Below are 22,316 nucleotides of genomic sequence, written 5' to 3'. Positions count from 1 at the left end.
CTCGAGAAGGCGGCGGCAGGCTTTGCGATCTTTTGCTCAACGCAGGATCATCCCAAAGCTATCTTTTCCCTCTTAATAAAACAGTAAGGGGTGTTGGGGTGAGCAACACAGGGGAGCCTGAGGGCCTTCCTTTTGAGAGGGGGGGGACTTTCCCCTTCTGCCAAACTGTTGGCTGACAGGGAGGCCACAGAAAAGCCCTTTCTCACTTAAAATACTGCTCTGCCCGGGGGTTAGACACAACCAAGCCATGTGTCTTTCTTCTTTGCATCTCTATGCAGATCTGAGGCTACTGCACAGCATTATTCTGCAGACGAAACATGTAATCTTCCCCTAAGAAGAGTCTCCAGTCTGATTTTATCTTCACATATCTGAAGACATGGCTCTGGAAAGCTCATCTGTAACCACTATGCCACAATTCCCAAACTTCAGTCTTCTCCCACACTCAACCAACATTCCAAACCACAGGTTCTTGACAGCCATATCTCCACACCCATGCCCTCATTTGCCACTACGCCACCACAACCTCCCACACAACACACACATTCAAACCCATGCCCTTACAGACTGGATAACTCCTCCCCTTCCTCTTCCCACTACCAAGCTCTAGCGCCCGCTGTATTCTTGGATACAACGGGCTTTGCCCCTAGTTATATATAAAATTGATAAAATTTTGCCTGTTATGACCCTGAATGCCGCATTCTGGATCAGTTGCAATTTTCAGAGCAAGGATAAGGTTGAGATTAAGGTCTGCTACTCTTTAACCACTTCATCATCTTAAGACCAAGCAGGGAAGGAGGGCCAGGAAGGACACTGTGCGTCCTAGCCCTTGTTGTATTCCTGGGTGCAATGACCTTGCCCTTAGTTACTGATAATTGACATGCTAATTCATAATCCATAAAGCTCATACAACCCAAACACTGCCGGTTGCGAGTCTTCTGATAGGAAGTGGCACATGTGGGGGTCTCACGATCAGTAATAAATATACCTCTAGGCTAGGAGGTTATTGTTTTAATGCACTATCAAAAATCTAGACAGGTCTTCTATGTGGATTACTGGCAACCATTTACCTCTATTTTTTTCCTTTCTCCAAGAAGCCCTTTATTCCTATAAAAGAACTGATAATTGAGATAATGCTACAGTAATTGCTGATATTTTTTCTAAAAGCTCTCAAAGCTCTCCGGTCCAGCAGTGGAACAGATGGAGAGCTTATAAGGGCTGAAAAAACAAAACAAAAATGCCACTGATACACGTGGAAACTTTTGATAAGGCACACTTTTCTGTCCAGACAGTGCAATAAGAGATCTGGTCTGCGCTTTCCCCCCCAAAAAACTGGAGAAAAAGCAAGTTTGGGAAAATGAATATTGAGAATGGGAAAGGACTATGAGAGCTCAGCGTTGTGTGGATGCTTTTTAAAAACAACTTTCATTTTGAATCCGAAGCAAATGAAAATTTCCATGGGGAAGCATCCCTTCCAGAGCTTGTTGATGCAGGATGTGGCTTCACACACACACACCCTTCACCTCTACCCCATACACAATAGGCATTTTGAAAGGAGGATGGAGTTACTGAAGTTGCTCAGCTGTTTTCTTCACTAACCCACAAAAGAGTCTCAAAAACATGTAGGGAGAAGAAAGACAGAATCAAGTTGACCATATGAATATATGAAACTGCTGGATATTGAATCAGACCACTGGTCCATCAAAGTCAGTTTTGTATACACAGACTGGCACTAGATCTCCAAGATCTCAGGCTTATGTATTTCGGATCATCTGCTATTTGATTCTTTTAACTGGAGATGATGGGACCTTCTGCTCTACCACTGAACCACAGCCTCTCCACTGGGACACTAAGGGACCTGTCAAAACCAGATGGTGCTGGTGTGCACAGAACCAGAGAAGTTTCACTCTCATAAGTAACTCACCCAGCCCCTCACCTGGGTCACACATTTCAAACCAATCACTATTTTCTCTGTTAGTTTCTCTGCTGGCCATCCTGTTTCATCTGCTGGCCATCTTCTGAAAATGGGCAAGCACCATGTGAGTCACAAGATTCCCAGGTCAAGGATACTCAAGGCTGTGAAAGTCTGAAAGGCCAGGAGAACTTCTGCAAGACCAAACAGAAAGTGCTGTTCCTCCAAATGGACCACTGGTGTGACTCTACATGCAATCCATCTGTCATGTGTACTGTACTACCGGAACAGAGGTGCTGTTGCCCATTCAGGGCAGAAAGTAAATGACTACTTTGAACAGGGAGGTATTGAGGGGCAACTGGGAGAGGAACAACCCAACACTTTAAGTATTACTACATGGTGGGAAATGTCAGACTTCTGGCGTAGCCAACTTCTGGATATCTTGTTTTCAAGGCAAGAGACAAACTGAAGTAGTTTGCCATTGCCTGCCTCTGAGTAGCAACCCTGGTATTCCTTTGGTAGTCTCCCATCCAAGTACTAATAAGGGCCAACCCTGCTTAGATTTCATGATCTGACAAGATGGGACTAACCTGGGCAATCCAGATCAGGGCAGGTATCACTACATAGAAGCACTGAAAGTACATATCCTGCTGAGACAACCTCTCCTGTTAAAACTGACAGTCTTCCTATATGTCCCAGAACTCCCAGGTATACAGCGGGTTCTTACCAGGTTCTTTGCTGGGGCTATATTAGGAAACATGAATTCCACATGGACAAAAGCCATACTGGAATTGCTGGTAGGCTTCCACCCACAGAACTGGAAGTAGCTAAGCAGCTGCCATTTGCCTGTCAGCCATCCCTAACCACCCACCCATTTATTTATTTATTTATTCATATAAAATTCTCCTAAGCCTCAAGGCAGCTAAATATGCAACAAGAAGTTATAAGCACACAGAAAACAAAAGCTCATGAAGAAGATGGACAAAAACAAATGGACAAGGTAAATATTTAAAACAATTAAAGTCAATACTAAGTAAAAGCCAGTCATCTGGTGTGGTGATGTAATGGAATTTTCACACATATTCCAAGTATTCACATACAATGCCTAATGGATAAAACAGCATTTTCATAGAATCATAGAGTTGGAAGGGGCCAGACAGGCCATATAGTCCCCTGCTCAATGCAGGAACAGCCCAAAGCATCCTAGAGCAAGGGTAGTCAACCTGTGGTCCTCCAAATTCTGGCAGGGGCTCATGGGAACTGTAGTCCACGAACATCTGGAGGACCACAGGTTGACTACCCCTGTCCTAGAGCATCCAAGAAAAGTTTTGATTTCGGAAAGAGCTGGGCAGGGTCAATTTCACCTCCTGGGAGGAAATAGCCAGCCAAATATCCTTTCAGGCTCAGGGCTCACAGGAAATACCATCTCCGGCATCTCCTTTTCTGAAAGCAACCATGCAGTAGCAAGGCCTGAGCCCACCTACATTAATTTGGAAATCATGATGGCTACAGCTTCAACGAGCGCTATTTTCTTCCCCCTCTCCCAACTGGACATCAAGCATTATTTATTCCTTAATGACAGTCACACAGCAAGAAAACACAAGCCGAATCACAAACATGTTCCATTGGAATTAAAATTTAACTGCCAAGATAATGAAAATTTTAATCACCATCATTATTATTATTTACAAAGCGTCTCAAACACTAGGCGCCGTGCAAGCATTAAGTTAAAGAGCAAAAGTCTTGTTTGGAGCCTCCACAAGCTTGAAAAGCTGCTCTTTTCTTGGAAGGCAGAAAGAAAGGAAAAATCTAAAGCAATGCCATCATGGATCATCGGGGAAATACCTGCTGGGTTCACAAAAGCTCCCGGGAAGCCATACAACAGCTTTTCAAGAAACAGCAGGAGCTTAATCTGCGTGATTACAACAGGGGGAAATTACATTTTTTAAAAAGGCAAATTAATAGCTAAGGAAAATTAAACACGCTTGACATTAGTCACCTCAAGGGCACAAGAGAAAAAAACCTCAACATCCCACCCCCACCCCTTAGGATGTTAAAAAGAGCTGCTTCGGCAACACCCTCTGTTCAGCCCTTTAATTGCTTGCGAGTTTCATATCAAAATTAACTCCGAGCTATGCTGAGGGGGGAAAACAGGGGAATTAGGATTAGAACCAAATTGGCTATCCCGTATAGCATGCCAAGGTGTTATTACCAAGATCCAGTCTAAATCAAGGACCCAAAGATATGACTTGTGAGTCATGGCAGTGCTCTGCTAAACAGAGTTATAAGCTTCAAAGTCATTTCATGTGACGACGGATGGGAGTGCAGGCCAAGGATCACTGTAGGGGGAGTCCATAAACACCTAGTTTCTTTAAATGAAAACAAATTTTCTGGGCCAGAAGAACTGCATCCAAGGGTACTAAAAGAACTTGCAGATGTAATTTCTGAGCCTTTTCACATCATATTTGACAATTCTTGGAGAACAGGTAAAGAACTAGAAGACTAGAGGTGGGCAAATGTTGTACCCATCTTCAAGAAGGGAAAAAAGGAGGATTTGGGTAATTACCGACCCATCAGCTTGACATCTATAGCTGGTAAAATTTTAGAACAAATCATCAAGCAGTCGGTCCTTGAGCAGCTAGAGTGGATGGCTGTTATTATTTAGAGATAGCATGGCTTTCTCAACAACAAGTCATTTCAGACTAACCTCTCTTTTTTGAGAAAGTAACTGACTTGCTAGATCAGGAGAATGCTGTGGACATAGTTTATCTTGATTTCAGTAAAGCTTTTGATAAGGCTCCACATGATATTCTTATTGGCAAGTTGGTAAAATGCAATATGGATCCTGTTACTGTTAGGTGGATCGAGAACTGGTTGACAGATTGCACTCAAAGTGTGTTTGACAATTGTCAGTCATCTTCTTGGAGTGGAATGATGAGTGGGATGCCTCAGGGATCTGTCCTGGGCCCTGTGTTGTTCAACATATTTATAAATGATTGGATGAAGGAATAGAGGAGGTGATTATTAAAATTGCAGATGACACTAAACTGGAAGGGGTAGCAAACACACTAAAAGATAGAATCAGAATACAGCTAAAATGAGTAAAATGAATTTCAATAGTGATAAATGTATAATTCTTCACTTAGGTAGGAAAAATCATATGCATCAGTACAGGATGGGCGAGACTTTTCTTGGCAGTTGTACGTGTGAAAAGGATAAGGGGGTCTTAGTAGACCAGACACTGAACATGAGTCAGTAGTGTGACTTGGTACCTAAAAAGGCAAACAGGATTTTAGGCCATATCAAAAAAACTATAGTGTCCAGATCAAGTGAGGTAATGCTTCACTCTGCTCTTCAGACTTCCCCCTTGGAGTACTGTGTTCAGTTTTGGGCACCACAACTGAAGAAAGATGTAGAGAAACTGCAGCATGTCCAGAGGAAGGTTACGAAGATGGTGAGGGGTTTGGAGACCAAGATGTATGAGGAAAGGCTGAGAGAGCTTGGTCTGTTTAGCCTGGAGAGAAAACAACTGAGAGGTAATATGATAATCATCTTCAAATACTTGAAGGATTGTCATATAGAATGGTGGTCCCCAACCACCGGGCTGCGGCCCAGTGCCGGGCCGAGAAGGCCCCAGCACTGGGCCACAGCTCCCTCTCCCCGCCCGCCCCCCCCCTGCAGTAAGAAACTTCCCAGGCCACAAGCTTGTGGCCCGGCAAGCTTCTTTTTGTGGGAGGGGGGGAGAGGGAAGCAGGGCCACACAAGTGCGATGCACATGCGCGGCACTTCCACGCATGCACGCGTATGCGGAAGTGCCGTGCATGCGTGTTTTGGCCGCACATGGCACATGCACGGCCACGCATGCGCGGCCCGGGCAATCGCCCTCCTCACTGCCGCTGGTCCGCAGCCTGTAAAAGGTTGCGGACCACTGATATAGAAGATGGAGCTGAGTTGTTTTCTGTTGCCCCAGAGGGTTGGACCATAATCAATGGGTTTTAATTAATTCAGAAGAATTTTTGGCTAAACATCCAGAAGAAGTTCCTGACAGAGTGGTTCCTCAGTGGAACAGGCTTCTTCAGGAGGTGGTGGATTCTCCTTCTTTGGAAGTTTTTAAGCAGAGGCTGGATAGTCATCTGACAGAAATGCTGATTTTCTGAACTTAGGCAGCTTGTGAGTGGGTGGGCAGGAACAGATGTGCCAGTGTTTGTCTCCTGTTGCCCTTCTTTGCATACCCAGGTAATTGCTAATCGCAGCTGTGGGATGGTCGGTGAATTTCCACCATGCCAGACTGAATTTGGGAGATTTTTGGTGGAGGGATCACTTGGGCATGACACTGGGGTGACTGTGGGTGGGCAGGTAGTTGTGAGTTCCTGCATAGTGCAGGGGGTTGGACTAGATGACCCTGGAGGTACCTTCCAACTCTATGATTCTATGATTCGAAGTCCACTGCAGTCAGTAGGAGGTAACTTTGCTTAGGCCTATAGTGTTAAGAGTGGAATTCACATGCTTGTTGCACAAGTACCAATCCTGCCTCTCGCGCAGAGATCACCTCTGCTGCTTCTCCAAGCCATTGCTTGATAACCTTCTCTTCTGGAAGCCCTTCCCTGATTTCTCCTCTCTGCATGACTTCCCTCCCCATTTTGCCGTCTAACTCTGGAACATGTGGTTCGGACGTCACATTTCTGCCCCATGTGTCACCTAGCCTGCCTTTTGCAATTCAACAGAAATTAAAAATAGTTGTAAAATCTGCAACGGTGAGAATTTCAAGGTCACTCATACACCTGCTTCTTCTGACACAAAGACTGAAGGATTGAGTCCCAGTGTTCACTTCTTAAAAAGCATATGTGATAGGACACGGTTGAAAAAAAAAGAGTGCCCATCTTTTTGTTTCTTTCTGTTTAAAAAATACCCAGCTACTCTACTGATCACTTGGAAAACCTGAAAGCATCTCCATCTATGCCAGAGGTCTCCTCTTATGACACCCTCTGACACCTTTCCCGGTGCCCACCAAGTCTTTTTAGAAAGTGGACAGAGCTGGAGGGGTCTTTTGCCCAGCAAGGCTTCTGATTGGCTGGGCAGATGTTAAAAAGCACTGCCTTGGCAACACACAGTCACTGCAGCAGAAGCATCTTCACTGTATGGCTGTAAGCTGTGGCCACCATTGTGTGGCAACACCTACCAAACTGTGCCAGAATGTGGAGGTGCCAGCAGGCTCAGTAAGTTGGGGACCCTTGATCTGCAACTTCTCCTTCTAGCCAAAACAATGCCCAGGTTATTTGAAACCACTGACTTTTGCTTGTTTAGTACATGTTTATCCCGCCTTTCCTCTAAGAACAATACATAGGTCTTCCTTCTTCCAGTTTACCCAAGTGACAAGCCTGAGAGATACCTTAGGCTGAAAAAGAATGATGTGCCCAAGTTCACCATGGCAAAGTGGGGGTTCCCAGATACTAGTCTGACCCTCTAACCCAGGCCTTTTCAACCTTTTGACTGTGTAGGCACCCCCTGAAACATTTTTCAGGCTTTGAGACACGACAGAATTTTTCAGGCTTCAAGGCACACCCTTCTGCTGCCCCCAAGCCCTGGAACTCGCCAGGGCCCAGGCCCCTCTGGTACCCCTTCAACCCCAAGTTAAAATAAAAACACTCACCTCACTCATCAAGCCACTATTGACACAGGTCTACTTGAAGTGCAAGGAGCCTCAGATGGCAAAGGTTTGATTGGCCAGGCCCCCTCCCCATCCCACCCCCTCCAGGCCCATCACTGGCCACTTTGGGAGGGGGAAATCATAATTTAAAAATAAAAATTTAAATAAATTCTCCCTCCATGCCATGGCACACCTTGGAGGCTCCTGTGCACTGATTGAGAATCCCTGTTCTTACCAGTACAACCCAGTTCAAAATAAAATGAATTATGGTAAAATGTGATGTGTGTACTTCCCTATTGGTATAAGACTCTATTGTTTCGAGCCATAGGCCCTTACAATGCAGTCAATGTCATATCAGTTGATATAAAAACAGTAAAAGAATTGGAACAATACATGCGGTAGTCCATAGAAAATAAAAGACAATAAAAATTCAGGTTTCTAGCCCTCTGGTGGCGTAAATTTGGCTCGAATTTTCCTTGCTGCTAATGCAAATAGTGAAACATTATAAGTAATTAGGGGGTTAGTATCTGATAATAAAAAGACCATTTTGTTTAAATTCGTAGGGAAGTTCTGGCCACTCAAAAAATCTCTCAATATATTTGGTTCTTGGCTCCAAGTATAGTGGGCAATCCAAAACATAATGATAAAGGTCTTCAACAGCAGGTTCTCCACAAATACATAGGTGAAGGGCAAAAGGTACACCGGAAAAACGACCTGAGAGTAGGGCTGATGGCATAGCTTGAAAGCGTAAATGAGCAAACGCCATTCGAAGTTTTTGTACAGAAATGGTTACTAAATAGTCTGATCTGAGATGGACCATTTTGAATAGTTTAAACAAAGGAGAAAAATTAGATTTTATTATTGTTTGCCTATCCAGTATGGCATCAGTATTAAAGATCCAGTCTCCTAGATTAGACCCATCAACTTGTGCTCTTAATAAATCATCTCGGATGGAATCCCGTGACTGTATTTTATCGTAGCAGGCAAGTCGAAAAGGATCAATATTCATGGTTAGCTCAAAACATTGCTTGAATTGGTAGTGTTTTTCCTATGTTTTGTCCAAAATTTTACAAAACTAAGTGGACACGAGCCCTGATCGATGGAAGCCCTAACTCTGCACGCACATGCGTGCCAGGAATTCCTTTAGGTAAGGCCAAAATACGTCTAAAGAAGTGATTCTGAATCACTTCCAAACTAGAAATCAGGTGATCCCTCCATCCCCAGACTTTGATACCATAAAAGAGATGGGCTAAGGCCTTGGCTGCGAATAGTTTTATCGCTGGATCAATAAGAAATCCTCCCTTAGATGCATAGAATCTTAGTATGGCCCCAATTATTTTAAGAGTGGAGGTACTTCCCTATTCTTATTTACTAGATTTATTACCTGCCGCTATCAAACAAGTCATCTTGCAGCAAGTGACATATAATCCCCACAAGATAAAACATTAAATCCCTAACATAATCCAATGGTGAGAATAATAAATTGTAAGAAATCCACCACCACCCCCCAGCACCTCAGGAATAACTCTCAGGATGCTGATCATTCTTACATGTATTCTCATATATAATATAGAACAGGGGTAGTCAACCTGTGGTCCTCCAGATGTTCATGGACTACAACTCCCATGAGCCCCTGCCAGAATTTGCTGGCAGGGGCTTGTGGGAATTGTAGTCCATGAACATCTGGAGGACCACAGGTTGACTCCCCCTGATATAGAATACAGTCGGGGGGCCCCTAGATCTTCCACACCCAGGCCTCAACCAAAGACCTGGCAGAAGAGCTCCATCTTACCAGCCCTGTGGAGCCATGGAAGCTCCTGCAGGGCCCTCAGCTCTGGGTTTCTATTACAGCTCCTGAGTTTATAGATAAAAACACCCACACACACATTATACATAATGACTATGGTTACAGGAGATCATTTTTAATTATCAGGTTGCTTTTATGCGGGAAAGAGGAAAAATGCTAATTGCTCACTTCAGAATAGGTAAAGAACCTACCTTTCTCAGAGGACTGATCGTCTGCGGTTAGCATAAAAAGATAAGAGGCAATATAAGATTTTTTTTTAAAGGAAATATTTCGGTGGAACAGAGTTAATGGATATTCGCTCAGATTGTGGTTTTTCAGAGAACAACCTGTAGTCAACTGAAAAGAGAAGAAGTTATTTGCTGTTCTTTCTCAAGAAATGGGACAAAGGAGACCCCTGCAACCATATTTTTGTGCTCATGGACCAGCAATGCTGAATATCTCTGGACAACACTGACTGTACGCATTGAGATTAGTGCAACTGTTATGCTTCCACAATGGGAGCAGAGCAGATGTTAACTGACAAACCCTGTTTTTTTCACCTGTCTCTTGGGGCCATCCCCCACTATTTAGTTACTATTGTTCACCTTCGTGCTCACATTGAGCTAGACCAGGGGTAGTCAAACTGCGGCCCTCCAGACGTCCGTGGACTACAGGGGCTCCTGGGAATTGTAGTCCACGGACATCTGGAGGGCTGCAGTTTGACTACCCCTGAGCTAGACTATAGATTTGCACAGAGGTTACTGGTCTATAACTATAAGCAAACCCAGCAGCAATGGTAACAGCAGCAAATACCAAAGAGGCACTTGGCACCTTGAGGATGAATAGCACTTTTTTTGCTGCAGAAATGTTTGTGGGATTGGCAGAGCCATTTTACATACCATCTTGCCAAGAATTCCCCTGGTCAATAGACAAACTTATCATGCCATGAGGTTTTGTGGGACTCAAGCTCACAAATTCCTGTGTGGCAATCAACCTGTTTGTCTTCACAATGCTACAAGATTCTTCTTTTTTCATTTCCAACCAATCAGTGCAATTGGGACTGAAACCTGCCTCAAATTCAGATCCCTGCAAGGCTACAGTGACAACATGCTATAAACTGCTATGTCAGTGGTGCGGGAGTGGCCAAACTGTAGCTCTCCACATATCTATGTACAACAATTACCATGAGCCCTGCCAGCACTGCTAGCGCAACCCTAAGAAGAGTTATACTTGCCTAAGTCCAGTGATTTAAATAGGCTTAGAATGTCATAACTGTGCTTAGGGTTGCATTGGAACTCCCTGGTCAACATGGGAACTGCAAGAGAGAAGACTGGAGCCAAGGAACAGGCACCCAGGGGCCTTGTATGCCTCATCGATGCAGGTAACATCGTAACAAGGTCAATGATGCTTCCCAGCATTTGTACAGTGAACATGCACTGCAGTTTCCAAGATCTCCGTCCCCACTGCAGTGTCCTGTGCCCCCACCTCACTTCCCCCAGTTTGCCTTGCTTTGCTAAGCTGCACTCAAATGTACACAACAGTGGCAATGACCGGGGCTGTTATCAATCTCAGTTCAGGTTGGGCCCAATCATTTCTAAGCTGAAATGGGTACATGGGAGGCAAATGCCTAAAATCAAGTCTCTGAAAACCTTCCTGGAAGTCCACCCTGGGGGGGTTCCCTCTGCTACTAGGCAGCCCAAGAGTTCCTATGCTACAGAATGCCTTTCTGCTACAGGACAGATAACCCAGCAGCTCCTACGGACAACTCTGCTTAAAAACCCACCATCAGGCTGAGCCATCTCTGCCTCTTAAAGGTTGCATCAGTGTACTTGTTGATTTACAGTGTGGGGGTGGAACTATCCATGTTTTTGTCAGCTTGGCAAATTACCCCTGGGGGTCATTTTACATCAGTTTACATCTATTTACCCCTGCCTCCCCCCCCCCCGCAGCCCTGCTGCTTCTATTAATAGGTTTAAAAGATGGGCAATCGAATCCCAGATCTCCAGCGTCTCCACTAGTTGCACCCTTAGAGGACGCACAGATGTCAGCGCATATGGCTTCCCAAAACATTATATGCACTTCAGTTATGGAGAAATGTGTAACATCTTCAGGGTCATAGCATGGCCTGGTATGAATATGCAGTTAGGAACTTACTGTTTATATACAGGCCCCTAAAGAGGCAATTTTAAAGGGACCCAGGATCAAACTGCACCCAAATGTCATTCTCACTACAGAAGTAGCTTCATCCTTTATATTTTGTACCTGAGCAAAGACATACTACTATAAAACACAAATACTCTCATCAAGTGAGAAGGCCACGAAGGCCAAAGCCTTCTATGTTGTTGCTTTAAGGCAGGGGTAGTCAAACTGCGGCCCTCCAGATGTCCATGGACTACAATTAACATGAGCCCCTGCCAGCGACTGCCCAGTGGAGCCTGTGGCTGGCAAGTATCGATTTCCATGAGACCCTGAAAGTGCTGGCAGGGGCTCATGGGAATTGTAGTCCATGGACATCTGGAGAGCTACAGTTTGGCCACCCCTGCCCTAAGGTCTTGAAATGTTTAAGCTAGCAGTAAAATTATTACCAATGCAGTCATGCAGCAGTTCAGAGATAAACAGATTGCATAGTAGTTCATTCACAGATTACCATCTGCTTTGTCAGCCAGATGCACAATACAGGCTCTTGTCTATGAAATCTTTGGCTGCTTTGCCTCAAGGTGCCCCAAAGCTCCCGTGCTGATGCTCTTTCTTATGGCCATATTGCTCTTGTTCTGCTATGACCTTCCACATCGCAGAGGGCCCACGACACCACAGACTTGAGAAGGAACCACCTTATTTCTCCCCCTTTTGATACCCTCTGCTTTCACATGTTGCTAGAGCAGAGATACTTCATCCTCCATGGTCTGCTGCACATCCTCCTCTAGTAGGCCACTTCCCCAATCTCCTCCCAGGGCTGGTTCCTGTCTAGGGATGCCAGTCCCCACGTGGGACCTGAGGATCCCCTGGGATTATAGCTCACCTCCAGACTAATCAGTTCCCATGGAGAAAATGGCTGCTTTGGAGGTTGGACTCCATAGCATTATACTCCACTCCCCACCCCAAATCCTGGCCACTTCCAGCTCCAACCCTAAAGTCTCCAGGTATTTCCCAAGCCTTTGCACCTTATCTGGAAGTATCAAGCAGCTCAGTCTCAGGTGCATCCACTTCCTGGGTTGTCCCCTTCCTCAGGGGTCTGCCTGGCTGCCAAACTTGATTATTCATCCCAGAATCCGCAGCCTGCTCTGGCTCTTCTGGGTGCCTCCTGGCCAAGCTGCTAGCCGCATATGGCTGGCCTCAGCTAAGGTGAGCTGCATCTTCAAGCCTGGGACAGGTCCCATTTCTAGACATTCTGTTGATATTAGCTGGGAAAAGTGTTCTATGTCATTGCCATTCATAGCAGAAAGCCTTCTCATGCTGAACACAAGGTACAAAGGAGTACGGCCTTCTCTCCAAAGGGAAAACCTCCATCTGCTTCTTCCCAAATTCTGTAACTCCTCTTATGATAGTTTCCTGATGCAAAAGGACTTTGGGTCGGGAGGGGATGATGCTGATCTGAGATATAGAGGGGGCATGAACTAAGAAATCCTCTCTGAAACCCTCCTTCTCTTTGTCCAGGGTCTTACATCCCCAAAAGCATGCCCAATACTAGCTATACAACATCCCGCTGAGCAAATCACTCCTGTCCGGTGATACTCACTCAGTGGTTCTTGCCCACTGTGGCACCAGATCTACCTTTCAGGAACGTGGGCAAGGCGACTGCCCAGTGGAGCCTGTGGTTGGCAAGTGTTTCCCGTTTAGCAAATAGAAGGCTTCTAACAAACTCCATCTCTCACAACACCAGAGTTCAACGGGAAGGGTTATTAATTTATCACATGGCAATTCTAGCTTGCCTCCTCTTGGTGCAACCTGGATAACATAACTGTAGAATCTCCTGGCTAAATTACACACATGGAAACTGGGCAGGTACTTTTAATACAGGGAAGCATTTTAAAAAACTATTCAGCCCCATAAAGAATTCTGAAGGACATGAAAACTTCTACACTGTTTTGCACCATGTGTCCGACTGGCAAGCCCACCCCCCCCAGTTCCAGAGACACAAGGCTGGGCTGAGGTTCGACTGTGTTAGAAAAAGACCATCCTACCAGCTCAAAGGCACTCTGCTGATTTAAAAGGGTTGTTACTGACCTTCTGAATGCCAATCAGATGCTTTACCACTGAGCCACAGGCCCTCCCCAATCTGAAGGACTGCTACAAGGATAGCCAAACAAGTTAGACATCAAAACATAAGAGAGCTAGGGGGAAATGCACCAGACTTAGCCTAGAGAACAGACTGCTAAAGCACAAGGCATGTTTTAGAGGAAACATCGGAATAGCTTCTGAAATCTGACTGTGGGATCACTTTCAGAATCTTTCCACTCCTGTGCCTTCATGTCCCTGCCAGCCTTCCTTATACATCAATGGTGCTCATTTTCCTTGCCACAAGCCGCATTCTCCATTCACGAACGCACAGGAGATATATGACTGCTGGCCAGCTGTACTACTAAGATTGCAAGACTCAGCAACACTGCATGCACCCTGCACCTTCAAGCTCAGGTCCTTCAAGCCATCATCATTCAAAGCCACCTGCAAAATCCAATAAAATTCAGATGGACCAAAAAGGGGGGGAAGGGGAATAAAGAGAAAGACATGCAGTGACTTACAGAGTGGTTTTGTTGTGCTTCTCGTGTTGTGTAGAGCACCAATGGTCCTCCTGTACATCAGACGCCTAAGCAAAAAAATAATAATTACTATTAAGAGACAGAGGGACTATAAGGATCAGACAACAGTGCAGACTGAACAGGGGGTGAGAATCAATGTTTAAACAGAGAACAGAGTAATGTGTTTCCTCAGTGTTAAGCCCATAGTCCCGAGGGCTTTGCCCCAGAACTCAAGAGAGTAGAGGGTTTGTTTGAACTTTCAAGGTGATGAGCAGAAAGTATTTCATATGCACACTTTCCTGTTCTTTACATGTTCCAGAAATTGATCTACATAAAATATTTATAAGCCTACCTTTCTCCTGGATAACTGAGTTCCAAAGCAGGTATCAACAATTTAAAAACAGTATATCCCCCCCAAAAACCATTAATTCTAAAATCAACCCCCACCAAATATAATGGAAAAAAGGCTTTAAGATGCAAAACACCCACAAAGCAAACATCTGAAGGAGCCAAAGGAGAATGTGGTGGTGGAAAAGGCTGTCACATTGCAGCAGACTTATGACAACCTCAAAGTATTTTCAAGGTAAGAGATATTCCAGGTGCCATTGCCTGTCTCCACATAGCTACCCTGGACTTGGTACTCCCATCCAAGTACTAACCAGGCCTGACCCTGCTTAGCTTAGCTTCCAAGGTCTGATGAAAAGAATGCTGTAGGAACCTCGTTTAAACTATGTAGATGTGGGCCTAACCAGTGCTTGGATGGGAGATTTTCTGGGAACTCTATGGAAGTCACCTTGATTTCCATGGTGGATGAACCAATTCAAGAAGGCCCTAGAAGGGCCGAAACACATCAGTCTATTGGTTCATATAGCACATAGCACATTGTTTTGCAATAGCCTATGGGCTGTATATATGTTTTTAATTCCTCAAGGTTTTTAAACTGTGCACAATAAAAGTTGTATAATTTTAACATTAAGTCAGACATCCAGCCTTTGAAGGTCCTGTCATCAGTTGGATTTGTATGGCCTCTATTAAGGGAATGGACCATCAATGGTTTGTGTGTGTGTGTGTTTTTTAAGGGGGAAACACAAAAGGCTCCTACTGAAGCGGTGGTGTCATCGGTTTGGGATCTGACCTGTAGAGTGCTACAGGGGTCAACATTGTTGACAACGTATTTCAGTGTTCATGATGAGTCACAGAATGAGATCATCCCACTTTGGAGGGTTGGGCATCACCAATATCCTGATGATACTCTGCCCTAAAGTTCCTGGTCTCGGTCCCCAGACATTGCAGCGTCGATTCTGAATCACATCTTGAGGCTATGAGTCAAGCAGCCCAGGCAGCACGAGCTAGTAGGTAACCAGGACAAGACAGAAGTGAAGATGGTCAAGAACTGCCATTTCCAAACCATCTCAAACACATTGCGCTGCTTTATACTGAGTCAGACCATCAGCCTATCAACATCAGTTCATAATCATGGAACCTCAAGATATCAGCTATGCCTGATCAGTTTAGATGGAGATGCAAGGGACTGAACCTGGGACCTTTTGCATACAGAGCAGATGCTCTAGCATTGAGTTACAGCCCTGCTCTAAAAGCAACTCCATTTAGTGCACACTGCTGTGATCTAATTAGACCTTGATAAGATCATAGAATCATAGAGTTGGAAGGGGCCTTCAGGATCATCTAGTCCAACCTCCTGCATTATGCAGGAAATGGCCACAAGACTCAAGCAACTACAGAATCCCTTCTGTCCACCCACTTACAATCTGCCTAAATTCACAGCATTAGCATTTCTGTTAGATGTACTCCTAAACAGAATCAAACCCTTCTAAGCTGCCTCTGTGAATTTAGATGGCTGTTGGCCTTCCTTTGCTGGAGATCTCACCACCAATTAGATTAAGCACCCTATGAACACACATGGAGCTGCCTTCTACTGAATCAGACCACTGGTTTATTGAAGTCAGTACTGTCCATGCAGACTGGCAGCTGCTCTCCAGGGTTTCACAGAAGGTTTACCACTTTGCCTGTTACCTAATCCTTTTACACGGACTTGTCAGGGATTGAACCTGTGAACTTCTGCCTGCCAAGCAGATGCTCAACCACTGAGCCCCTTAACATGTGGATGTTGTGCAATTAAAATGTCCCACTCTTCAGTTACAAAAAACATGGTCTTTCCTTTGATGGGGACACAGATGCCATAATTCCAACCATAATCCTTTTCCATAACCCAATCCAGTAATTTAGGTATGAGACCTACATTCACTCAGAATAAATCGTATGTACAATGTGTTTGTTCAGGGACAAGAGAAGGAAAGGGTCGCTTTCTTTGGAAAGAAACTGCTTTTGCAGCTTAACTGGGGAGAATGACTAACCTTCCCTCTTTTAATATAAAAGCCACACGTGCAATATGGGGAAGATTAAGCCCTCTGCAAAGCAAACACCATTTTCTTTCCCTGCTTCTGTTTCTCATGAGTTTTATTAAGGTCTGCTTATATTCATCCAGATTCTGGCAGTGGAAAGATGAATATTCAAACTAAAGGGTGTGATTATGGGCGGAAGGCAAGCAACCTGCAAGATGCAAATCATTCATTTCTATTAGCATTGATTTCTTCCTTCCAGAACAGGGGAGGTGGGGGGGGTAAACAATTTTTAAGAAAAAGAAAAATTTGCAGTGGCAAAGCTTTTCCGAGGAGGCCAAGTTTGTTGTCTACATCCTTGTGTGCTTGCTGAGGCTGACCAGAAAATCAGGGTCCAGATGTTACAGGTATCATATTTTGTTGTGGCTTAACAGCTACCAACTCATTTGAGCTAGCAGAACTCACCTCTCACACCATTGTTGCAGACAGAAACCAGACAGATCTACACAAAGCCACAATCACACCATAATTCACAGTGCAGTCCTTTGCAGAGTTACTTCAGACTGAATCTGCACTGGACTGCACTGTTCACCCCTTTACACATGCTTTTATATGCTTGTGTAAGCATATGCTTATAAGGTGAATGCTTATAAGGTGAATTCCACATATATATGCTTATAAGCTGAATGCTTATTCTTTTATATGCTTATAAGGTGAATTCCACATATGGTAAAGGTAAAGGTAAAGGTATCCCCTGTGCAAGCACCGAGTCATGTCTGACCCTTGGGGTGACGCCCTCTAGCGTTTTCATGGCAGACTCAATACGGGGTGGTTTGCCAGTGCCTTCCCCAGTCATTACCGTTTACCCCCCAGCAAGCTGGGTACTCATTTTACCGACCTCGGAAGGATGGAAGGCTGAGTCAACCTTGAGCCAGCTGCTGGGATCGAACTCCCAACCTCATGGGCAAAGCTTTCAGACGGCTGCCTTACCACTCTGCGCCACAAGAGGCTCCACATATGGTAAAATGGCCCAAAGTGGAAAATGGTATGTGGTCTCTTCAAACACTAAAGCGGGACCCAAAAGTGGAACCAGATATAAATATTCAGATTGCTATTTATTTCTATACTAGCAAGAAAGCCCATTGCAAGCAGGAATGCAATGGGCACCAGAGGACGACGGGAGGTGCAGATCTCTCTGTGTGTCTCTCCCTCTCACTGCGCTTGTTCTTAGGAAGGAAGGAAGGAGGGCTGGTGTGCAGTTTGGGGCAGCTCTCTCTGTCTGTCTCTTTCTCCCTCCGTCGCAGCAGTGGCAGCTCTGTGTATCTGTCAGCAGCTTGGGGCAGCTCTCTCTGTGTCTCTCTCTGCCTCCCTTGCAGCAGGAGCGATAGGAGGGAATGAGGGTTCGTTTTCAGTCTGGCAGGGCTCTGTGTGTCTCTCTCTGTCTCTGGCACGTCTGAGAGGAATGTGGCTGGCATCCAGGAAGGGAGGCAGGGAGCGTTGCTGGCTGCAACCTGATTGGCCCTATTCCCACTTGGACAGTCAGACACCTTCCACCTCCTAGGCTGTTTCACAAATATATAGAGGAACCATGGATAAGGATATACAGAAGATATAAAGACTCCTCTAAAAGAAGAATCACTATATTGCAAAGAAACAGAGACCATGATAACCCAACTCAAACTGGTTCAAACAAGTCTGTATTGGGTAACAACACATTAACATTCATAAAGATTGAAAAGAGCCCTTCGCCTAACCAAAAGCTGGTCTCATGCATGGCCTCTGCTATTAACCAAGTACAGAACCAGAACTAACAGCCCACATTCCCACCCCACATCCTTCAATTCACCTTTCCTGGAACTGCTTGGAGGGGATCAGCCCTGCCCGAAGATTCGTGTCACCCATACGCTTGGCCTGCCACCATGTTGGATCATCCTGGCTCACCACTTCCAAGATCTGTCGCCTCTGAAATGGCAGCCCAGCTTCCTGACAAGGGATGGCTTTGTCTTCTTTGGGATTGTAGGAGAAAAGGGCCCTCATGAACACCTGGGGGGGGGAGAACAAATGAATAATGGGGCCCATCCTGTGGTTATTCTACAGTGTAAGACACAGGCAAATGGTTGGATGCAGCCAACTTCTTCAATAAATCCCATCCGATTCCTCTCTTTATTACATCTCCTGCCATGCCTGACTTTTGTTCACGCTGCCCCCTTGATCCCTAGCATGTTTAGTTTCTCCCTTTTTCATCAGCTGAAAAGCCAGCTAGATCAAGCCCACAGAGTTTTATACAGACCACAAAATTCACCAGCCTGAATTAGAAGCTTCCCTGAAATTTTGTATCCAAGGAAGCATTCAGCCGTGTAAATTTTTTAAAAAATACAAAAGAAAAACTGAAAAGAAAGATGCTCAGGTAATCACACAGACAAAATTAGGAGAGCCATTCAAAACACTACAGAATATCTTACTGCCAATTTGAAGAATACCTGGAATGTGAAGTTTCACAGATTGAAATCCAAGTCATCTTATAAAAATACTCTCTCAGACATTGCCCTTCACATGTGGCTCATGCAGACTAACATGCAGTTAATACTCGCTTTTACTAAAGTTTGCTTTTATACATGATCCCATGAAGCCACCTTATATTGACTCAGACCACTAGTCAATCAATGTCAGGATGGTCCACTCAGATTGGCAGTGGCTCTCCAGCGGTCTTTCACATCACCTACAGCCTGTTCCTTTCAACTGCATCTACTGGAGACTGAACCTGTGGTCTTCTGCGTGCCCAACAGGCGCTCTACCAATGGCTCACTGGCAGCAACTCGAATCAGACACAAGCCCCATTTTTATTCAATGAGGCTTACTCCCAGGAAAAGGTTTTTAGGGATTGTAGCCTGCACTGATAAGCCCTTGGTGAAATAAACTGTATCACAAAGGAACCTTGTTTCATTCTAAATGATCTAATGCCTATGATTTCCCAAGAGAAAAGCCAAATCCCCCGTGGTATTCTCAGTGGCCATCATCCCATTGTCATTCCAGGCCCGGTACTCCCAGGGGCCATCATTGCGCCCTGTTTTTCAGGTCTAGAAATGCGCTCCTGCTCCCAGAGACCATCGTTGCACTTTGGGGGATGTCATTCCGGGCCCACAGTAGTCTAGCTGGATGCAATGGAAAATCCATTCCACATTTTCTTTGCAACTGTCTTCCTACGGCAATGCATGCTTGTTGCGGATTCACTTGAACATATGATAGCTACTTTAGCAAACCAATGGTCTATCTAGGTCAGTACTGACATGCAGCAATTCTCCAAGGACTCAGGCAGAGGTCTTCCACATTGCCAAAAACTTGACCCTTGAGAAGAAGCTAGATACTGAATCTGGACCTTCTGCATCCAAAGCAGATTCTCTGCCACTGAGTGATAGCCCCAAAATACCTGAAGCTGCCTTATACCGAGACAAACCCTTGGTCTGTCAAGGGTCTTGTCTACTTGTCTACTCTAACTGGAAATGACTCTAGGATCTCAAGCAGAGATCTTTCACATTACCTACTATCCAATCCTTCTTTCTAAACATGCCAGGGATTGAACTTGCGACCTTCCACATGCAATCAGATGGACCACCTCTTGACCCACAGTCCCTCCCCTTCTAGCAAGTCAGTCCACTGATCTATCAAGATCAATATTGTCTACTCTGACTGGCAGCAGCTCCATAATGTCTCAGGAAGAAATTCACATTACCTACTACCTGACACTTTTAACTGGAAGTGCTGGGTAGAGAACCTGGGACTTTCTGCATACAAAGCCACTGTTTTCACACTGAGCAACAGTCTTGTCCCCTCCCCCCCCAAAAAATTATTTATCCCAACTTCTTCCAACATGGGATTCAAAACATGAGATCACATACATCAATAATCACCTATGCCAATAAAACATCAATAGAACAACAGATCAATCTAGAAGCAGCAAGACAGACTAGTGATTCTGGAACATGCGGGCAAGGAAAGGAAGCATGTGGAAGGGCATGTCCCCAAAACAGACCAGCAGGGAAGAATCTGCCTGGCACCGAAGCATCAATAGAGAAGGTGCCAAGATGTTTCCTTGTCAGCCTGCCTAATCTAGGCAGACAGGGGCATCAACCAAAAGTCTCGGATGATGATGAACTTTATGGCTTGCTTCTGGGGACTAGAGTTGAATGAGGATTTCCAATACAAAATTCTCATCCCCCTGCCAAAGCTGTCGGGTTTCCTTGGGAGAAACCATGACAGTTAATCTCTCTGAAAGCAGTTTAAGCTTGTCATGTAAATATGGCCTGAAAACCACTACAGTTTCCCGGAGATTCCCAAAGACTCAGGATGCAGATCCCAGCCTGGAGTCTTTCGAACAAACCAGAGCATTTCCTTCTTTCAGTAAATGTTCCAACCTTGCTTTCCTTCAGGCGATCTTCTTCTTTGATGGCTGGAATTATTTTCAGCATTATCGAGCCCTGAGACTGAGCCTGAAAGAAATAACATGGAGGGTTTTTTCTTGTATGTACTTGTAAAAGACAGAATCTGCCAAAAAAATGGCTTGGGTCAGTTATGATATATATGAGCATAAAACCTCCCTGCCTTCTTGATCTCATGTAGGCTGCTGCGCTTAGAAGAAAGGCAGAAGAAAATCGAGGGAAGGATTACCAAATGAGTTGGCAACTTTCCTCTCTGTAGAAATCCTTAGTAAAAGGAGCAAATGTTGTGTGAGAACTGAACACAGAGATGCCAAAGGTGAGCTGTATCATGTAACATATAAGGATGCTTTCTACAGAGTTAGGCTAATAGTTACCGGACTCTGACTAGCCCTCCAGGATCTCAGACAGAGGTCTTCCATACATTTGCTACCCAATTCCTTTCACATAGAATGCTGGGGATTGAACCTGGGACCTTCTCCATGCAAAGCAGATGCTCTCCCACTGAGCCACAGCCTCAATCGATAGTGCTTCTGCATGTGGAAAGGCTCTTTTACACATTTGTTCTGCTTATACACAAGGTTGTGGACCACCTTAGAGAAACCCAAGAACTAGGACCACCAACCTCCAGGTGGGAACTGGAGATCTCCCACTATTAGCACTGATCTAAAGACAAGAGAAATCAAATCTCTGGAGAAAATGGATTATTTGGAGGGTGGAATCTGTGGCTGTGTACCCTGCCGAGCTCCCTCTCAGGCTCCACCCCCAAAATCTCCAGGTATTTCCCCACCCAGAGCTCGCAATCCTCCAGAGAACTGCAAAAAAGCCCCCCCCCCAGACATCCTACTATGATAGATATATAGATTACCTTTAATGGCATAAAAAATCAAGAAGATACAGATAGCCACAACTCAGATAAACATGTGGTGTTTGCTAAATACCCAATACACGGACTAGCATTTTTGCAAACAAAAAAATAAATTTCAACATTGAACAAAGTACATTGGCAAGTTAGACAATAGAGCATGATTCTTCTCACTGAGTGGAGCTTTAAGGATTTGCCATTCATTCCGGCAATTCAGCCCTAATTTGACTATGTAGTCCTGAATCGGGGTACGTTAACTGCAAAGGGTTGGACAGACCAGGATGACACCACAACCATGCAGGAAAATTCTCTCCAATTCTGAAAAATGGTAAAAACTGCCAGGGGTCGCATTTAAGGGAAAGACATTTAGTTTTGCTACAAGTAGTGCCTTTCTTGCCTGAAGGGAGTCCAAAGAGTAAAGATCAACAGGCAGAGTTTTATAGGAAACAGGGATGCCCAAACAACTGGAGGAACAAGGGAACAGGGAGCTGAGTTTAGAAGTTGGAGTTCTAAATCCTGAAGTCTTCGAGCAATCATTTAAAATATATTTTCCCCTCCTGGCCCAAGAGCCAAGATACAT

At 44.9% G+C, this 22,316-nt stretch overlaps 1 protein-coding gene across 4 annotated transcripts in view; it reads right to left on the bottom strand.

Moving 5' to 3' along the window:
- MPP3 (MAGUK p55 scaffold protein 3) overlaps positions 1-22,316 on the bottom strand; it is a 154,889-nt gene that overhangs the window by 38,466 nt on the left and 94,107 nt on the right. For 3 of the 4 annotated variants that reach the window (XM_077312864.1, XM_077312866.1, XM_077312865.1), the window contains 4 exons: positions 20,851-20,925; positions 18,285-18,481; positions 14,082-14,146; positions 9,555-9,575 (listed from right to left, as the gene is read on the bottom strand). In XM_077312864.1, coding sequence (XP_077168979.1) covers positions 9,555-9,575; positions 14,082-14,146; positions 18,285-18,481; positions 20,851-20,925 — 358 coding nt within the window. The remainder of the gene's footprint in view (positions 1-9,554; positions 9,576-14,081; positions 14,147-18,284; positions 18,482-20,850; positions 20,926-22,316) is intronic. The other variant, XM_077312867.1, reaches the window with a different exon arrangement.

The sequence above is a fragment of the Paroedura picta genome, chromosome 16 (assembly GCF_049243985.1).
Source record: "Paroedura picta isolate Pp20150507F chromosome 16, Ppicta_v3.0, whole genome shotgun sequence".
NCBI classification, from domain to species: Eukaryota; Metazoa; Chordata; class Lepidosauria; order Squamata; family Gekkonidae; genus Paroedura; species Paroedura picta.
The sequence above is the reverse complement of the archived record's forward strand: the minus strand, read 5'-3'. Positions and strand labels throughout refer to the sequence as shown.